The 21028-nt window shown below is 40.3% G+C and overlaps 1 protein-coding gene across 2 annotated transcripts in view; it reads right to left on the reverse strand.

Moving 5' to 3' along the window:
* Window positions 1-148: 148 nt before the first annotated feature.
* The window catches only part of abcd3a (ATP-binding cassette, sub-family D (ALD), member 3a), a 95810-nt gene continuing 74930 nt past the window's right edge, over window positions 149-21028 (reverse strand). For both annotated transcript variants that reach the window (XM_059648061.1, XM_059648063.1), the window contains 5 exons: window positions 20687-20776; window positions 17538-17657; window positions 11959-12063; window positions 8099-8155; window positions 149-634 (listed from right to left, as the gene is read on the reverse strand). In XM_059648061.1, coding sequence (XP_059504044.1) covers window positions 557-634; window positions 8099-8155; window positions 11959-12063; window positions 17538-17657; window positions 20687-20776 — 450 coding nt within the window. In that variant the 3' untranslated portion in view covers window positions 149-556. The remainder of the gene's footprint in view (window positions 635-8098; window positions 8156-11958; window positions 12064-17537; window positions 17658-20686; window positions 20777-21028) is intronic.

A 21028-nucleotide genomic window follows, 5' to 3' on the forward strand; every position in this document is an offset into this window, starting at 1 on the left:
GTTTTCTTTAAATGAATTGCTCATGTCTATAACCGGCTCTTTCACGGATGCCACTCCAAATGAGTGAGCTGTTTTCATGTTTAGTGATCCAAGCGAAATATTATGCATTGTTGACCACAAAGGTAATTAATTAGTCATACAGCAATAAAAAACATTAAATTTTCAGTTTATTTTTTTCTGTAAAACATTAGGAAATGACTTGTAGATATCAAATTATTGCATATCATGAACATGCGATTCAGCAGTGCATTCCTAGATTACTTCATTTGTACAGTACATAAAACATTTTAATTTATCTTAATTAAAGCTATTAATTCAAACATTTCCAGATGGATTTTACTAGATGTATGAGTCTCCATATTAATATTTCCAAATATACAACTCTCAACAAGACTACAAATTAATCAATGTAATTATTCGGTTTTTTACAGCACATTTTCAAACTGACATTAATTACAAGTTAAAGTATTAAATTAGTGTACAAGAGAATGCATATTGAACAGATTTATTCTGCAATTCAGTCCGTTCCTGCCATAATCAAATTGGCAGATGGAGTTTAAGAACCAAATTCCACTGTATCTGCAGTAATTGGCTTAAATTCATAATTGCCTCTGCCATCCATGTGTAGGTAGTACTGGGGACAGAAAGAAAGATTATATACTAAATCACCTCAAAACATCAAATATATCAAATCAAAATAAACCACAATCACCCTTCAATACTGATATTAATAATCAATTTAGAATCTGGTGCTAGTGACTCACACTACTTCATAATCATGCACACAAATCCACATGCACATATCCACTGTATTAATGTAACATACAGCCTTTCGTAAGGCAACGTATTCTAGCATTATTATTAATCAGTTGGCAAGTCACCAGCATATTCAATCTGTAAAGGTTCATATGAACTCAGACTTGGAGTAAGTGTGGTAAGAATTTAAGTTGTTGAAACATTTTCATAACAATTTACAGTCATATTTTGAAGCGTAAAAGGAATTTAACAGTTTCAAGAGATGGCTTTGCTCATTTCAGCAATGCTTTAACCTTTGCGGAATCAGGAGGTCCAATGTGCCTTTATTTAAGTCTACAGTTCAAAATACAGAAAGCAAATGAGGGGACTCTAATTATTGAAAAAGTCAAAGACTATTGTTACTTGTTTCAATTCGAGTTTAACTGCAAGAAGTCAAATTTATCTACAACAGGGTAAATTTTGAAAAAGGAGCAAAAAGTGAATTTTGAAAATAAAAGTGTTTAACCATAATACTATTGAGCCTGTTGTAATCCTGGATTTTCATTGCTTCAAATACAAAGTCAACTGAGACTAAACATTTACGCTCAAAGTTATATCCTCCACCACAATTTTCTTCCTATTTTCCGATGAGCCTTCATTGCATAATGATTGAGGTGAATATCTATTCTGCCTCATCTTGTGCCATTTTGGAATTAGCCCCAGATGGCAGATGAAGGGTTAGGCCCGAAACGTCAGCTTTTGTGCTCCTGGGATGCTGCTTGGCCTGCTATGTTCATCCAGCTTCACACTTTGTTATCTTGAAGACAACATAAGTCAGCTTCTTCCCTCGTACTAAGGGAAAACTCTCTCATTTCCACCCTCTCTCTTTCGGAATGGCCTAAGCTTAGCTCAGAAATTGAGCTGCAAATCAGGCATTCCAGCTCCTCGCCAAAACTGACTTTAAAATGTAGGTGTAAAAGGCTGACAGGGGTATTTTCCAACTTCGAGTGCATTATACAAATCAATATCATTGCTGATATGAGAGAATCTCAGAAAAATGATGAGAAATGATGAAAGGCTACGTTTTTAAAAATTCATTCTGGATATGGGTCTCTCTGGCTAGTCTAGCATTTATTCTCCGTCCCTAATTATCCAAAAGGGAACTAACATCTAGGCTTTTTCACTTTAGACAACCACTGGACAAACAAGAAGAATATCCCAGAATCTGTATTAAATGAATGTAATGGTCCTTCAAAGTTAGGAGAGTTGAGAACTTGAAATCAACACTGACTTAGTCATAATAATGAGATTAAACTTTGACTGAACTTTGCTAAAGACAGAAAATGTTGGAAATACTCAGCAGGTTAAGCAGCACCTGTGAAACAAGAAATAGATCCACTCCCGTACATCTCAGATGCCCTTGTTTTTCAAGAACCGCAACCTCCCCCCGTCAGTGGTCGAGAACGCCCTCAACCGTGTCTCCCGCATTTCCCACAACTCATTCCTCACACCCCGTCCCCATAATAACAACCAAAACAGAATCCCTCTCGTCCTCACGTACCACCCCACCAAACTCCGGATCCAACACATCATCCTCCGACACTTCTGCCATCTGCAATCCAACCCCACCACCAAAGACATTTTCCCCTCCCCATCCTTGTCTGCTTTCCAGAGGGACCACTCTGTGACTCCACTGTCCGCTCCACAATCCCCTCCAGCCTCACCACACCTGGCACTTTCCCCTGCAAGCGCAGGAAGTGCTGCACCTGGCCCCACACCTCCTCCCTCACCCCCATCCCAGGCCCCAAGAAAACCTTCCACATCAAGCAGATGTTCACCTGCTCATCTGCTAATGTGTTACACTGCATCCACTGTACACGTTGTGGCCTCTATACCGGGTAAACCAAGCGGAGGCTTGGAGACCGCTTTGCAGAACATCTACGCTTGGTTACAATAAATAACTGCACCTCCCAGTCACAAACCATTTCAACTCCCCCTCCCATTCCTTAGATGACATGTCCATCCTGGGCCTTCTGCAGTGCCACAATGATGCCACATGAAGGTTGCAGGAACAGCAACTCATACACCACTTGGGAATCCTGCAGCCGAATGGTATCAATGTGGATTTCACAAGCTTCAAAATCTCCCCTACCCCTCCCCCGATTGCATCCCAAAACCAGCCCAGCTCATCCCCGCCTCCCTAACCTGTTCTTCCTCTCACCTATCCCCTCCTCCCACCTCAAGCCGCACCCCATATCCTACCTACTAACCTCATCCCACCCCTTTGACCTCTCCGTCCTCCCTGGACTGACCTATCTCCGACCTACCTCCCCATCTCCCCATCTACACTGACCTTTACTAGCTCCATTCCCACCTCTTTGACTTGTCTGTCTCCTCTCCACCTCCATTGACAGAATGCAGAGCTGGGCTGAGAAATGGCAGATGGAGTTCGACCTGGATAAATGCAAAGTGATGCATTTTGGAAGGTCAAACTTAAATGTTGAATATAGGATTAAAGGCAGGATTCTCGGCAGTGTGGAGGAACAGTGGGATCTTGGTGTTCAAATGCATAGCTCCCTCAAAGTTGCCACCCAGGTGGATAAGGTTGTTAAGAAAGCATATGGTGTTTTGGCTTTCATTAACAGGGGGATCAAGTTTAAGAGCCGCGAGGTTATGTTGCAGCTCTACAAAACCTTGGTGAGACCACACTTGGAATATTGTGTCCAGTTCTGGTCGTCCTATTGTAGGAAACATGTGGAGGCTTTGGAGAGGGTGCAAAGGAGGTTTACCAGGATGCTGCCTGGTCTGGAGGGCTTGTCTTACGAGGAAAGCTTGACTGAGCTCGGACTTTTCTCTCTGGAGAGAAGGAGGAAGAGAGGTGACCTGATCGAGGTGTACAAGGTAATGAGAGGCACGGATAGAGTCAATAGCCAGAGACTTTTCCCCAAGGCAGGAGTGACTGCCACGAGGGGTCATAGTTTTAAGGTGTTAGGAGGAAGGTATAGAGGAGACGTCAGAGGGAGGTTCTTCACCCAGAGAGTTGTGAGCGCATCGAATAGTTTACCAGTGGTAGTCGTGGAAGCAGAGTTATTAGTGACATTTAAGCGACTGCTGGACATGCACATGGACAGCAGTGAATTGAGGGGAATGTAGGTTAGGTTATTTTATTTTTGGATTAGGATTATTCCACGGCACAACATCGTGGGCCAAAGGGCCTGTACTGTGCTGTACCTTTCTATGTTCTATCTTCTTCTCTATCCATCTTCTGTACGCCTCCCCTTCTGTCCCTATTTATATCAGAATCCTCTTCCCCTCCCCCATTTCTGATGAAGGGTTTAGGCCCGAAATGTCAGCCTTCCTGCTCCTATGATGTTGCTTGGCCTGCTGTGTTCATCCAGCCCTACACCTTGTTATATCGGATTCTCCAGCATTTGTAGTTGCTATTATCTCTGATAGAGTTAATGTTTCAGGTTGATAACCTTGACCAGAACAGAAAACTGCAGTAATATGTTACGAACAGGGTGGTTATGATATTGAAAGATTTCGTATAAAAGTCAATCTTTTATACAGTGGACACAGAGCCTTCAAAGAAATGGCTACCAAAAGTCATTTGACTTCTCTTGTGGATTCACGAGTTATCAACTTGTTGGAGGAAACACAATATACTTTTCTCACAGAAGGACTACAAAGGCAGTTGATATTCAATGAGCCTCAGAGAACACAATTTATTATTCAGGAAGTGTGAAAAATTATAGCTTTCGTGATTGTAGCAAGGTTTTAGCAGGATACCTCAAAAGGGATTCCAGCGATAATTAACTTTGACACTTTTTTTTGTGGAACAATGGCACATTGGAATTGTATACCAGCCATTTTGAGAATAGCTATTTCTTGTGCAGATACCTCAGGAGAGGCTCAGTGCACCATTCCAGGCAAAAGCCCTCAGCTCAACTAACTATGAATTGTATGAAAGTTAGATTTTCTCTCTGATGGACACAGTTTCAGAGGGTGATGTCTAAAAATCATCCTCGTTCTGCCCAAGTGGAATCTGAGACAGGCTTAAAGTGTTATGGTGGCAGAAACAGTAAGGAAAAGTGACCTACATCCATTCCTCTAAGCTGCTCAACTTACTGAGTCCACCCACAAAGGCAAACTCTATTGCAACAGCTGAACCCGATTCTTCAACTTCAAGCCTTTACTTCAGACAACCAATACTTCCACTGCGAACTATGAACCTGCAATGAAATGAATAACTGAATACAAGATGAGTATACTGTAAGTAGTAGTATTAGGAATAGGCCATTCAGCCGCTTCAGCCTGCTCCATCAGTAAATTGGATCATGGCTGATCCGACCCCTCCTATGTCCACTTTCCTTCCTTTTCCCTGTAGTGCTCAATTCCGCATCGAGAATCTACATACACATAAAAGCATACACAAAGACTGTTTCCCCCCTAGATCTCTCTAACAAGGAGCTCCAAGGATTCTCAAGCCATCTACAAATTTGGCTCTGGTATATTCACTTCCTTCCCCCAAGCCATATAGAGTAAATAGTTGCAGTCCAAGCGCTGATCCCTGTGGAACCTCACCAGTTACAGCTCAACTTCAAAGAAGAAAATCCTCCATATCGCAGTCTCAAATTGGCGGCCTTTATACTAAGACTACACCCTCTAGTCCCAGACTCTCCCATGAGGGAAATACCCTCTCATCATTTACCCTGTTAAGACCTTTAAAAATCATACCTATTTCAATGAGGCTACTGTTTGAGGGTCTACACATTTCTTCTACCAATATATTCTTTCCCTTGTTGTTTCTTCCCTCCAACCAAATGAATTTACACCATCCAAGCCTATATCATCTCATACAACTAGCCTCATTTCATCTCTTTTTAACAGCATTACCTCACCAGCATTTCTTTCCCTCCCATCTTTCTGAAAGGTCAACTATTCCTGAATGTTAAATTTCCAGTTCTGATCTCTTTGTAAACATGCCTCTGTAATGGCTATGAGATCAATCCATTTACCTCTGTTTGTGCTGGCAATTTATCTACCTTATTCCATTATCTATCTTAATGCTTTGTGCATTAAGATACAAAGGCTTCAGCCTTGCCTTTTGCTACTTTTAATCACCCTGACATTTAGATCATAAGAAATAGGAGCAGAATTAGTCCATTTGGCTCATCAAGTCTGCTCCACCATTTGATACATTTCTGAGCTCATTCTCCTACCTTCTCGCTAATTTTTGATCCCCTTACCAACCAAGAACCTTTCTATCTCTGACTTAAATAAACTCAATGACTTGGCACCCACAGTATTCAATAAGAATGAGTTCTATGGATTCACCACTCTCTGGCTGAAGAAATTCCTCATCCCAGTTCTAAATGGTCATCCGTTCACTGACGCTGTGCAATCAGATCCTAGTCACTACTACTGGAAACACCTTCTCGTGTCCACTCTATCTGGCCTTTCAGTATTCTGTAACTTTCAATCAGTTCCCCTCTCATCCTTCTAAACTGTGTCGAGTACAGACCCAGAGTCCTCAATTGCTTCTCATGTGACAGGCCTTTATCCCTTGGATTATTCTTGTAAACCTACCATCAACCTCCTCTAACGCCAGCAAATCTCTCCTTAGATACAGGGTCCAAAACTGCTCACAAATATTCCAAAACAGGTCTGACCAGATCCTCTGCAGTACACCACTGCTTTTCTATTCTAGTCCTCTCGAATGACACTAAAATAGGTGGTATTGTGGACAGTGAGGAAGGTTATCAGGAATTTCAGCAGGATCTTAATCAGCTGGGGAAGTGGGCCGGGAAATGGCAAATGAAGTTTAATGTAGATAAGTGTGAGGTGTTGCATTTTGGAAATTCAAGGTAGGAGTTTGAAGGTGAATGGTAGGGCCTTAAGTAGTGTAGTGCAACAGAGGGATCTTGGACTGCAAAGTGGAGTCACAGGTAGACAGGGCAATGAAGAAGGCGTTTGGCACACCTGCCTTCATCAATCAGGGCAGTGAGTATAGAAGTTGGGAAGTTATGATGCAGTTGTACAGGACGTTAGTGAGGCTGCATTTGGAATATTGTGTTCAGTTTTGGTCACCTTGATACAGGGAGGATGTTATTAAACTGGAAAGAGTGCTGGAGAAATTTACAAGGATGGTGCCAGGACTCAACGAGTTGTGTTATAGGGAGTGGTTGGACAAACTAGAACATTTTTCTTTAGAGTGTAGGAGACTGAAGGGAGATCATACAGAAATGTATAAGATAATGAGAGGCACGTTAGGGTGAATGCATTCAGTCTTTTTCCCAGGGTTGGGGAATTGAGGACTAGAGGGCATCAGTTTAAGGTAAGAGGAAAAAGAATAAATGGGTACTTGCGGAGCAACTATTTTTCACAGACGGTGATATGCATATGGAATGAGCTGCCAATGGAAGTGGATGAGGTGGGTACATTAACAATATTTAAAAGCATTTGAATGAATATATGGATAGAAAAGGTTTAGAAGGATATGGGCCAAGTGCAGGGAAGTAGGGTTAGCGTGGATGGACATTCTGTTCGGAAGGGGCCTGTCTCCATGTTGTAGGACCCTGACTCTATGATTCTCAAAATGAGAGCTGACATTGTATTTGTCTTCCTAGCTACCAACTGAATCTGTATGTTAACCTTAAGAGAATCCTGAACTAGGACTCCCAAGTTCCCTTGTGCTTCAAATTTCCAAAGCCTTTCCCCATTTAGAAAATAGTCCATGCCTCTATTCTGCCGAACAAGGTGCATAACCTCACAATTTCCCACAGTGTATTCCATCTGCCACTTTTTCGCCCACTCCCCTAGCCTGTCCAAGTCCTCAGTGCAGCTTCCCAATGTCCTCAACACCACTCGTCCCTCCACCTATCTTTATGTTATCTATAAACTTAGCAAATTAGATTTCACATTAAATACAAAGATGAATGCGTAATTCCGTGGGACCTTCTTCATCAGAAAATATTAAAACATTTTACTTTTTAAATTGAAAGACTTCACATTGCTAAGGCCTGCAGTTCTAAGAAGGCCAATAAGAGGGAAAGTCTGCAGTTCTAGGAGGGTCAAAAAGAGCAAAGTTTGCAGTGGCTGGGAGTGTCAGCGAGAGGGAAGGCCTGCAATGACTAGGAGGGTCATGTGCCTTCACTTCTCTTTTATGAATTTTAATATCACAACTTAGTTCTACTCTACAGGTACATTCAAACATGAATTGGGTTGCACATTGTTCATCTTGTCTGAACAAGAAGAGCTCCTTCTTAGATAGCATCTGTCAAATGCAGTTGTTTAAAATTATGCTCTCGAAAGTTTAATGTGCTCATCTGAAAAGCTGAAAATTGAGCATTTTGGTACTGACCTCATGGTGAGTCCAGAGAGATTTTCTGTGCGACACAGTGAACAAAGTGATGCCAACCTTTAAATCAAACAAAGATTATGTTATGGTCAACAGCTCTCATAGCACCAATCAGGCCTCAGCATCTTATCACTTCGACAAAGTGATACACACCACACAGCAAAAACGTGATGACAGCTACATGACTCAAAGAAACAGGGTCTAAAAGGAAAACAATGTTCAAGCATAATAATGTTAAACTGGACAATGTTAAATGAGGATTACCTGTATAATAATCACTGCAGGAAATTTATGACTGACTAATCACTTAAAGCAAGGAAAGGTTCTGGAAGGGTTAGTAAAGAACAAGAGGACAGAGTGTATGGAAAGGATCAGAAAACTACATTCAGGCACAACAAATAGACAGACAACGATGAGAAAGGGGGTGGTGGAAAAGTCAATGCAAGCCTGAGGGTGTTGCACTTAAACACGTGCAGTGTATGAAACAAAGAAAATAAGCTTATAGCACAGATTGAAATTGTTGAGTACAATGTTGCAGGTATCACAGAGTTGTGGATGCAAGAGGATCAGTGTTGGGAACTAAATACCCAAGGACATGCATCCCACTGAAGGGACAGATGGATGAATGGGGTGGGAAGGGGGCTTTGTTTGTAAGAAATGAAAATAAATCAACAGCAAAAAGTTATACAGAATCGGAGGGTGCAGAATCCGTTTGAGCAGAGTTGAGGAACCAGAAGGTTATATACAGGCCCCCCAACAGTAGCCAGGAAGGGGCAGATAATAAATCAGGAGGTAGAAAAGGCAATAAAGGCACTATTACAGTAATCATGGGGACTTCAATATGCAGTTTGGTAGTGAATCTCAAAAAAAATCGTGGAATGTCTACAAAAATTCTTTTGGTGGTTGGTGGTAGAGCCCACAAGGAACCAGTCAATTCTAGATTTGGTGATGTCTAATGAGGCAGACTTGGTTAGGGAGCTTAAGGTGAAGGAACCTCCTCGGGACAGTGACTGTAACAGAATTCACCCCGCAGTTTGAGAGGGACAAGCTGAAACCAGATGTAACAGTATTACAGTTGAGTAAAGGTAACTACAGAGATATGAAGCAGGCCAGGACTGATTGGAAGGGGAGCCTAGCAGGAAATATAGTGGAGCAGCAATGGCAGGAATTTCTGATGGTAATTCAGGAGGCACATCCAATCAGAAAGAAACATATTAAAGGGAGAATGAGGCAACCATGTCCAACAGAGGAAGTCAAGGACAGCATAAAAGCAAAAGAAAAAGAATACAACATGGTGAAGATTAATGGAAAGCCAAGGATGGGAACGTCTTTAAAAACTACAGGATAATTAAAAAAGCAAAAAAAAAGAAAAGAAGATGAAATATGAGATAAGCTCATTAAAAATATAAACAATGATTGCAAGACTATTGTGAGAGATCTGAACGATCAGAGACAGGCAAGAATGGACATTGGACAGCCGTAAAATCAATCAGGACAAGAATTAAATGGAAACGAAGAAATGGCAGAGGAACTGAATATGTACTTTGGATCAGTCTTCACGGTGAAAGACACTAGCAGTATACGAGACATTCAAGAGAATAGGGAGGCAGAGGTGAGGTGGCCTTCACTAAGGAGAAATTGTTGGGAAAACTGAAAAGTCTGAAGGTGGATAAGTCACCCAGACCAGATGGCCTACATCCCAGAGTTCTGAAGGAGACAGCTGAGGAGATGGGAAATTATAGACCAGTTAGCCTGACTTCAGTCATCAGCCAGGTTTTAGAGTTCGTTATTAGGGATGACACTGCAGAACTCTTAGAAGCGCACAGTAAAATACAGCTGAGTCAGGGCAGCTTCATTAAGGGGAGGTTCTGTCTGAAAAATCTGTTAGAGTTCTTTGAAGGCAAAGGAGAGTCAGCGAATGTGATCTACTTGCATTTCCAGAAGGCGTTTGAGAAAGTTCCCCACAGAAGGCTGCTAAATAAGAGATCCTGGTGTTAGGGGCAAGGTACTGGCATGGATAGGTAATCATTTGTCTATGGCTGGCTAACAAATGGCAGAGAATGGGGATAAATGGGTCTTTTTCAGGGAGTCAGTGACTAGTGAAGTTTGCAAGGGTCAGTGTTTGGACTGAGGGCATTATTGCTAGGTTTGCAGATGACACAAGATAAGTGAAGGACCCGGTAGTGTTGAGAAGGCAGGAAGGCTGCAGAAGGACTTGGACAGGCTAGGAGAGTGGGCAAAGTGGGGATGGAATACAATATTGGAAAGGTGGGGGGAGGATTATGCACTTTGGTAGGCAGAATCGAGACATTGACTATTTTCTAAATGGGAAAAGGCTTTAGAGATCTGAAGCAACAAAGTGACTTAGAAGTCCTAGTTCAGGATTCTCTTAAAGTTAACGTACGATTTAGTGTTAGAAGTTAGGGCATCAAAATCAAATTGAGAACTTATTTTGATGGGGGCTAGAATACAACTGCAGGGATGTACTGCACAAGGCTCTGGTCAGACCACCTTTGGAATAATATGAGCAGTTATGGGTCTCGTATCTAAGGAAGGATATGCTGGCCTTGGAGGGAGCCCAAAGGAGGTTCACAAGAATGATCCCAGAAATGGAGGGCTTGTCATATCAGGAATGATCAAGGACACTGGGTCTGTATTCAATAGAATTTAGAAGGACAAGGGGTATCTCATTAATACCTATAGAACACTAAAGGACTGAATAAAATGAATGTGGAGAAATGTTTCCACTAGTAGGAAGGAATAAGGCTTCAGGGTAGAGTCTCAGACTGAAGGGTCGACCCTTTACATTGAGATGAGGAGGAATTTCTTCAGTCAGAGTATGGTGAATCTGTGGAACTCATTGCCTCAAAAAGGACTGTGGAGGTGAAGTTGAGAGTCTTTAAACAGGGGAAGATTGGTTCTTGATTAGTAACGGGTCACAGGATTCAGGGAGAAGGCAAGGGAATAGGGATGAGAAACATATCAGCCATGATTGCATGTCAGAGTAGACTGGCAGGGCAGCATGGTGGCTCAGTGGTTCACACTGCTGCCTTGGATTCCAGCCTTGAGTGCCTGCCTGTGTGGAGTCTACACTTTGTTCCATGTCTGCATGGGTTTCTGCTGGGTCCTCCAGTTTCCTCTCATAATCCAAAGATGTCAGGTGGATGGGCCATGCTAAATTTCCCCATAGTTTCAAGGGATGTACAGGTATGTAGGATTAGTCAGGGAAATGTGGAATTATGGGAATAAGGTGGGGATGGGTCTCGGGTGAATATTCTTCAGAGGCTTGGTGAATAGCCAAATGGCCTCTTTCCAGATTGTAGGGATTCTATGAATGGCCTAATTCTGCTCCTGTATCTTATGTTCTTATAGATCAAGGATGCTAGGCTGAAGCAGTGTCCATTAAGTAAATAATTTCAGCTCTGCCAATTAGAGATATGCAAATGGAAAATCAAGTTCTTGTTCAACAGGGAGAAGAGCAAAGGTGGGGGGGGGGAAAGAGAATTTACATTGGGGCATTTTCAGACTCCTCTTCATATCAATTGCAAATTGTTTGAAAAAGCCCCAAAGCAAAAACATTTACTTACCCCTCTAATTCATCAAGCCTGTCTCTTTCATGACAAAAAGGAAAATCTAGACCAGAAACTTCCTTTTCAAACCTCTACTTCATGGCCATGTAATCTCCTGGCAGAGAAAAATTTAATCTGGAAAATTCCTTTGACATCCTCAAGTGATCAGAATCACCTCAGGAGATCATATGTATGAAAAAAATGAATTTACTTAAACTTTGGTATTTGTTACTGTTTACATCTTGTCTATGAACAGCATTTTAATTAACGTTATCCTCCAGTGGCATGGCTTACCTTTCTGCAGTGACTGTAGATATAGCCTTCAACATCTACGCTAACCGCACTGGTACATTCATCTAAAATGGCAAATTGTGGTTTGTGGTAGAATAACCGAGCCATCTGCATTTAAGAAGAAATGAGTAATAATAACAACAGCAGTGGTTCATGCAAGGTCAGTATTTCTTTCAGAGGATATTCGTTTTAATCAAACTAGCTATTAGCCTATTCTGGCTTTGTTAAACTACAATGGTCCCAATCTCTTGGAAATACAACAGCATTGACCAGAAAATGCAGGAAAGTTTTAGACAAATAAAAAAAACACACTGAATGGTGAAACTGTATTGAGATTTCAGAGAGAGACACTAAACTAGGTAATTATGGACTATAGGTCTTCCTGGAGAAAACAATGAAGGAAAATTTGAATGTGAGTGGACCGACGAGCTAAGGTACTCTCTCAGAAATTGGTAGTATATGCACCATGCAGTTCATAATTTAATCCAGGTCAAGCGAGGAGACAAGCATGGGTAAAAGCACTTCTACAAGGAGAACGAGAGGAGTAAGTGTTGTAAACAGATCATCCACTCGCATTACATATAAGACAGTGGAAAAGGTGTTTTGTGCATGTGAATTTTGAGACAAGAAGATACATGGTACAAACAGTAAAATTATCTTTAAAGATAGAAATAGGAAACGTAAATACTTAAGGAGGCAAAGGGATACATTGAAGAAATAAGATTTTCCTTTTTTTTTTAATTCTACTGTCCACCAGCTGAGATAATGACCCATTTATAAGCATATTTATCAATGCTGCTATGGGCTGGCAAATGTTTTTGGGAGAGTAAAGAAAACTGTAAAAAATGAGGAGAAAAGCAAACAAGTAAATATCTAGAGCTGGATGAACACAGCAGGCCAAGCAGCATCTTAGGAGCAGAAAAACCAACATTTTGGGCCTAGACCCTTCATCAGAAACCATTCAGCAAATGCTACTCGTTAAGGAATGTGATCAGCACACCGGATAGATTAAGTCTCTAAGCTAACAGAAACCAGCAGAGAGAAAGGGAAAGCTCATGAACTTTACTTCTATCAGTGACTTTCCTTACCCACCTATTGACACAGATGAATCATATCAAAGACCTGAGGAGGGATGGGAGATAGATAAACATGCAGTAAATGTTGTAAAAATAGGTAACCTTAGCAACTCATTCGAGAATGTATGTGTAAAATGTTGATTATGGGGTGTAGAAACCTTGTGGAAGGGTGTTGGATAAGATGTTCTAATGATTTTCTAATGAAGGGTCTAGACCTGAAATGTCAGCTTTTCTGCTCCTCTGATGCTGCTTGGACTGCTGTGTTCATCCGACTCTACACTTTGTTATCTCTGATTCTCCAGCATCTGCAGTTCCTATTATCTCTGAAGTAAATATCAAAATTGGTGAATTAAATTAATATTCAGAATTCTAGAAAAGGCACTCTACAGTGTGCTTTGTTCTAGCAGAGTCAAAGATTTATTCACTACCAATTCAAAAGTTCTGTTAATTGAGATAAACAAGCTCAAACAAATGTTCAACATAAGAAAACTGAAAGAAAAAATATATCAATTGTATCAGGTAAAGTATGTTAATACCAAAAGAACAAAATAATAAAGAAGCAACTGCTAGAGCTTGATTGGTCAGTACAGGGGGGAGAAAAAAAATGTTTTGCAGCGGTTGTGAAAGGTTTGTTCATTCTTTTATTGTGTGGATTTACGGCCACACCTGACAGTTTGGCTTCAGTATAGACTGGTCGAGAAGGCAAAGTCAAGAAGTGTCTTCAATCTCAGACTTCTGTAGAATTCTCATTACATAGAACTTTAAGTAGTAATCTTAGAGAAACCAAAGTCACAGCTTATTGTTACCTTCCTTCTAACGATCTTTCATCTGACTAACTCCACCCACAGTATGCTATTTATACCCTGTGGGTAGCAGCTCAATGACATCATTGCAATATTGCTCCAGGGTCTTTTCACTCTTACCCAACACCCTTCCACAAGGTTTCTACACCTCAATCAACATTTACACATACATTCTCAAATGAGTTGCTAAGGTTACTTATTTTTACAACATTTACTGCAAGTGTGTCTATCTCCCATCCCTCTTCAGGTCTTTGTAATGATTCCTCTGTGCCAATAGGTGGGTAAGGAAAGTCACTGATAGATAGAAGTAAAGTTGATGAGCTTTCTCTTTCTCTCTGCTGGTTTCTGTTAGTTTAAAGAGTTAACCTATCTAGCGTGCTGATCAAACTTCCTTAATGAGTAGCATTTGCTGAATGGTTTTGCATTGATATAACTGCAGGGATGTATGGAAAAGTTGGGTTGTTCTTTTGTCTCCATCAGTAGCATTTGGATTGGGTGATGGTGTTATCTCTCCAAGAAAAAAAAAAATCAGTGATGTTATTCATCTATAGGTAGTTGATCTCCGTATAATAACACATATTCTATTGAACTGTTGATCTTTTCTTCTAGGTTTGTTCCAAGGCATGAACATACACGTTGGCCTGGAAACAATTTTGTTTAGTGCTCAGTGTAATATTCAGACCGCAGCACATTTTTGAGAAGTGACTTCTTTTCTTACAGTTTTGTCTTTGTAATGTGGAGTTTTACAACAACACCTGCAACTACAGCATTAGAATATATGTGGTCACATACTATACATTTTAAAATGAGATGTCTGTCTCCTCAAATTTAAAGCTCCATCATGCTGTAAATAATCCACTTTCCATGGAATGTTCCTTGTTAACATTATGTTTGCTACATAATGTTTCTCGAAAATCTTTCTAGATTCTGCATCTACTGCTATCTGGACTGCTCATTCAAAAGTTTTTTTTAAAATATAAAAGTTCAGCGCTGATTTTGTTGCAAATGAGCTCTTGTTGTATGTTCCCATATTGTAAGGTTCAACAGAGTACATAAAGGTGATGAATGAAGTTATGTACAGACTCTCCTGAGAGTTGGTCTCTGTTGAAGCTTGATCTCAGTGTCTTATTTGTTCTCAAAGTGAAATATTGCTCAGAACTATTCTGAAGTCATCAAATACAATTTAAGTTTTACTAATCTGCTGTCAACGTATCATATTACCTGATATTTGTCCTATGTAGTCAACAGGTTTGATAACGAATCCTTTATTTGATTAGGTACCCAATGCTGAAGCTGTCCAAAATCGAGGGAATTGTGCTTTCTAAAATGCCAATTTTCTGATGTATCAAATGGTGTGACAGCTTGAACTTCACTAATGGAAAACGAGTGAATATTGCTGCAATGGCTGATTGTAGATGAGCACCTCAGGTTTCTTGACTTGGTAGATGACTATATTAGGACTTTGATCATCTTGTATCGTCATCTCGTTGCCTTGTTTTAGTCTTTCTTAATGTAAATGTTGTTATCACACTAGAACTGAAAGTTGTTGAAGCTTCTGCTGGATAAATGCTGTTTTCAACATTAAAAATCAGTTACTGATAAGGCATCTTCATAGAGGTGAATGAAGGATTGCCTATAGACTTGTGGGTAGAAACTTTCTCAAAATGGCTTCAATCAATAGATTAATAGTTATTTTTTAACTGTATCAAAGCTGCCATAACATAGTTCACACCAGGTTTTTTTCTGCATCTGGGTATATTCTCACCAAATTCATCCTAGAGGATCCGATATGCAGCATTTTCATTGCATTCATATATTAACAACTAAACTTGATAAAACTTTGTTGTTATCGAATAAAGTTTTTCACCCAAACTGTCGACATCATGAAAATTCAGTTAAATTCTTTGTTAGTGTTTTTAAACTTTGAATTCCAAATGATTCTTACTCATGACTTTTTTAAAAAATCAATTAATGCTACTGAAGAATTTTCGTAATTTGCTTGTTGATAAACTTATCAACGAATAAGTAGTTTAAAGCTGCCATAACTCCAACTTTGCCTTCCAGCCTAATTTTTCGGGTTTCTCCCTCTAAGAAATGGATTGGCTCTGCATGAAGTGTCCAGTAATCAATCAATCAGTCTCCTTTTGCAGGTGCTCAATCCAGGTTTATCCCATTGGTAAAAACCGAAGGAACTGCTGATACTGTAAATCAGAAACAAATACAAAATTGCTGGAAAAGCTTAGCCGTCTGGCAGCATCTGTGAAGGGAAAAACAGAGTTAACGTTTCGGGTGCGGTGACCCTTCCTCAGAACAGCTCTGAGGGTCACCGGACCCGAAACGTTAACTCTGTTTTTCTCTTCTCAGATGCTGCCAGACCTCCTGAGCTTTTCCAGCAACTTTGTTTTATCCCATTGGTAGCTGATGGGTTTTTCTTGTTTTCACTTCTTTTCCTTTTACTGTTAGTTTTTCCTTTTACTGGCTATAAAAAGCTTTCATTGATTTACAGTTGTCTTGGTGAATTATCAGCAGAAATTTCCTATTCAGAAATTCTTCTTGCACAGGAACCATTCAGCACAGTTGTTCTTCTGCTGCTAGCTGGACTTAAATTGGTATTGATGAATTTCTGCAAAGAAGTGATTTTCTGAGTTATTCCCAAAATGGTTTCAGGTCCACTTCTCGACCCTCACTACTGCTAAGTTTTTTTTTAGGTGGTGGATTCGACAGCTACTACCACATTTAGTCACATACTTTTAGGGCTCCATTTCAGAGTGAGTTCAGGGCAGACTGGTCAGTAAAAGACAAGGTTGAGAAATGTTTTCAAACCTTTGCCTTTGTAGAACTCTAGTTAATATGTTAATATTACATCCAACTATGCATGGCAATCCGAGAGATATCAAGTCCAGAGCTTATTGTTAAGACACATCTATTTTCCGATGTTCTTCCGTCTTCAATTTATCTAACACCTGTGCTATTTATCCCCTGCGATAAGCAATGGTCCTATAGCCCTTACACTACAATTAATACAGCAACAAGTTAGATTGCAAAACTACGCAGGAGCTGCTTTCCTTGTAGTCCAACCAATTGGGCTCACACTTTCTTCAAACAAAACTAAAGATCTGCAGATGAAACCAAAACAAAAATCAGGAATTGCTGGAAAAGCTCAGCATGTCTGGCAGCATCTGTGAAGAGAAAGCAGAGTTAAAGTTGCATATCGTGTGACCCTTCTTCAGAACAGAAGAGACCCCCAGATGCTGATGTTTTCCAACAAAAAAAAACCTGATTTTGTTCACTCTTTCTTCAAAAACAAGCTTTTCCATTTCCTTATTCCTCTCCAACAAATGTGCTGACTGGAGAGTAGCTTTTACCTTTGCAGACTTAATGCTGGCAGGATTCTTAACAGCAGTGTAAAAATGGCTCTACATTTCGTGGGATATTTATTTGAAGTTTGCTTGAAAATATGTTTGCATTCTTTCATCTTATCCACCCATCCTAGGTGTAAAAGATTCTCACAAAGCTACAAAAAAAGTTATTTTGAAGTCAGACTCTAGCTTTTGTAATACAAAATCATCAATAAATGTGTGAAGGTTATACAGTGCTGTACGAAGTTCTCATGAAAATGATGGAAGAATTTCATATTTCAAGCTTGTATCAAATATGAAGCACACAAGTTTAAAGCTTTTTAAAATATGCAAGTGAGACATACAGCCATTCGTTGTTTCTCCCCTCCACTGAGTACATCCATCCAGTCCTGAATGCAATCCCAGCCTCCCTCACGCTCCAGAATATGGCCAAGTTGGACATTGTCTAGATACTCTTTCAGCACCTGGTGACAAATAACATAAGTAAGTGGAATAGACTGTTTGTAAAATGTTTCATGAGTAACAAAGCATGGGAGACTTGGAAATTACATTTTAAGAAGTTACTAAATGATGGTCCCCACATCCACAAACAACGCCCCCCCCCCCCCCCCCCCCAAACCCCTTCCCACTTGATCCACAATCGCTATGGACAAGCATATGGACGTACATGGAATAGTGTAGGTTAGATGGGCTTGAGATCGGTATGACAGGTCAGCACAACATCGAGGGCCGAAGGGCCTGTACTGTGCAGTAATGTTCTGTAACTTCTATAACTTCTATAAAGAGAGTTTAAATTTTCAATCCTTTTTGAGTACAGTTCTTTTTGTTCAAGTAGCAAAATACATTTTATGGCAACTTGAAGGACACTGGATAGTCAAAAAAATCAACTTTATTATTGCATTTTTCAGATAGGATACGGTGTAGTTAAGGAATTTCAGCACCAAAAGATGCTGTCAAATTCATCACACCTGATAGTGATAAATTTTAAAACAGAATTAACTATATCATTTACAGCAAAACAAAACTGAAAGAACTGCAGATGCTGAATATCAGAAACAAAAACAAAATGCTGGAAAAATTCAGCATTGTCTCGTAGCATCTGTGGATTGAAAGTAGAGTTCACATTTCACCTTTCTTCAGAACTGCTCTGAACAAAACTGACTTTTCCAGCATTTTCTGTTTTTTGATACCAATTAATAGTCTTCTGTAATCTTCAAGATGTATAGATGTGCTTATTTAAGATATCACATCCAATTCTACAAGGGTGACTTCAATACAACTCAAGTTGGTGTTTGTGATATACTAAATATGAGTTGGAAATTCAGCTCATGAGTCAAAATAAGTCTCTGAGGTTGTGAACAGCTGATTTAACTAAGGTCAGTGGCCAGGAGGGGATGAGTACGTAACACAGATCACCATTTCATTGCAGTAGTGAGGAAATTCTCCATTAAATTGTTATCAAATAGTGTGCACAGAGTGCATGCAGGGTTAAGGCTAAAGTGGATAACGGCCAAGTAATGGAGATGAAATGACGCGGAGTTTTATGAAATTTGAGAGTGGCGAGAGGATTCATTGAATGGTTACCACACAGAAGGATGCTATTTAACTGCTCTGACGGAGTAATTCACAGAGAGCCACTCTCCTGACTCTTCTCTGTAGCCATGCAATTTTTCCTTATCAATTTTAAGTACATTACATCCTCCTTATCAATTATAAAATCTTCAGGTGTCTGAACTGCCTCCTCATTCAGAATTACATGGGAAAAGTCTTGTTCCTGTGTATGCCTCCCATCTCCAGGCATATATCTCCTTTATTTACTATTTATATGCCTACAGAAGGTTTACAAATTCCTTTATGTTAACTGCCTGTCCCTTCTCACATTCTGTCTTTGCTTCCCTTATTTACCTTAGCAATACCTCTCTGAATGTTCTAAATTAGATTTGTCTTCAGTTAACTACATCTGTCAAGAACACACTTTTCTCCTCTGTAACAATCTCTATCTCTTCTGTCATTCAGGGAGTTCTTGATTTACACAAATCCATTTTTCCCCTTGATGGGAATATACACCAATCTTATTCAAACTACCTTTTCTTCAAAGATGGCCTCTCAGGTTTGCCTATTAAGGTAGGGATAAGATTAAAAAAGAGGTAGTAGGAAAGTGAATGGGTAGTGAGAACATGCTGAGATGGGGCATAATGGAGGCGAGAAGGCATGAGCAGGGAAGAGATTGGCAGAAAATCACTGGAAAAACCATATTTTCCTCACAATTACCAGGTTAAAAGCTGATTGCGTTCCATACCATCCACCTTTTCCTGACCATAAAGAAAGCCAATAAAAAGCAAACAAGGACAGAGGGAGAATAAAAAGACAAAAGAGAGATCTTGTGATGGAACCAACAGAGGGACACAATAGCACAAAATTCATTGACATTCTCTGATCTTCCATATGGGGGTGTAGAAACAGGCCTGGCCAGGCCACACCAACCCTCCAAAGAGCATTCCACCCAGTCCCATCCACCTATCTCTTCCCTGTAATCCTGAAGTTCCCATGGCTAGCACACCTAATCCACAGATCCCTGAAAACACGGCCAATCCAACTAATCTGCAAATCTTTGGATTAAACTAGAGTACTGGGAGGAAGCCCACACAGACATAGGTAAAATGTGCAAACTCCACACAGAGTTGCCAGACGGTGGAATCGAATCTGGGTCCCTGGCCCTATGAGGCAGCAGTGCTAACCACTGAGCTACCGTGCCACCCACATTGACCAATGTTCTGTAAATACTGAGGGTGAAATGCAACAACTACTAAAATAAACGAAAACCGAAAGAATCGCAGATGCTGTAAATCAGGAACAAAAACAAAGTTACTGGAAAAGCTCAGCAGGTCTGGTAGCATACGTGAAAGGAAAAACAGTGTTAAAGTTTCGGGTCCAGTGACTCTTCTTCAGAGCTTTTCCAGCAACTTTGTTAATCCAATAAGTAGTTTAGGAGCAGAGTGGAGTGATACAAAATGCAAGGGAATTTGAGATAATGATAACTGCAATGGCATAAAAATGAGAGCTTTAACTGAGTCCTTGCAATGAGATCTCCAAATTAACTAATTTCACAACCGATCACATACTTTTCATAATTTTTCCTCATCACCCACTTCATTTCAACATTGCTGTTGTTGTGTCACCACATTCTTACCAGATCATAGGGCCGTTCTCTCATTAGGGAGAGATTACTGCTGGTGATTTATCCTCAATGCCATCATACCTCAGGCAAGGGGCGAGGCTGAAACAGAGTCCTTCATGGTAACCTGAGCCAGTGATGGGAATTGAACCCACGCTGTTGGCATGACACTGCTTCATAAACCAACTGTCCAGCCAATCAAGCCAAACCAACCTCAATTCCAACACTGGCACTTGCTGCATCCAGGAATGGCTAACAAGCCATATGAGGTTCTAAGCATAAAGTGGATATCTAATTTCACAGAACAATATGTTATACCTGATCAGATATTCCTTTCCGCCTTTGATCTTCCAGTGTATCTGGGTAGATCACCTGATCCCTCAGAGTTCCTAAGGTCATGTATGGTCGCTGTAAGACAATAAAAATATGTTGCTTTCATTTAAAAATTTTAAAAGAAGTCACGGATTTTGGAAACCCAAATTTTGAAGCAACACAGGATTCAAAGTCAATTTAGAACATAATCTGCTTTCCAAATTTTATATTGAATAGCTGCATGCACAGAAACACCCAGAATAGAATCTCAGGTGCTTATCACCTGTGTCTCCTATTCTAGGTGACAGTCAAATCAGATATTAAGTGATAGGTCCCACCTGGGACTCG

This window comes from Stegostoma tigrinum, chromosome 8, assembly GCF_030684315.1.
Source record: "Stegostoma tigrinum isolate sSteTig4 chromosome 8, sSteTig4.hap1, whole genome shotgun sequence".
Classification (NCBI taxonomy): Eukaryota; Metazoa; Chordata; class Chondrichthyes; order Orectolobiformes; family Stegostomatidae; genus Stegostoma; species Stegostoma tigrinum.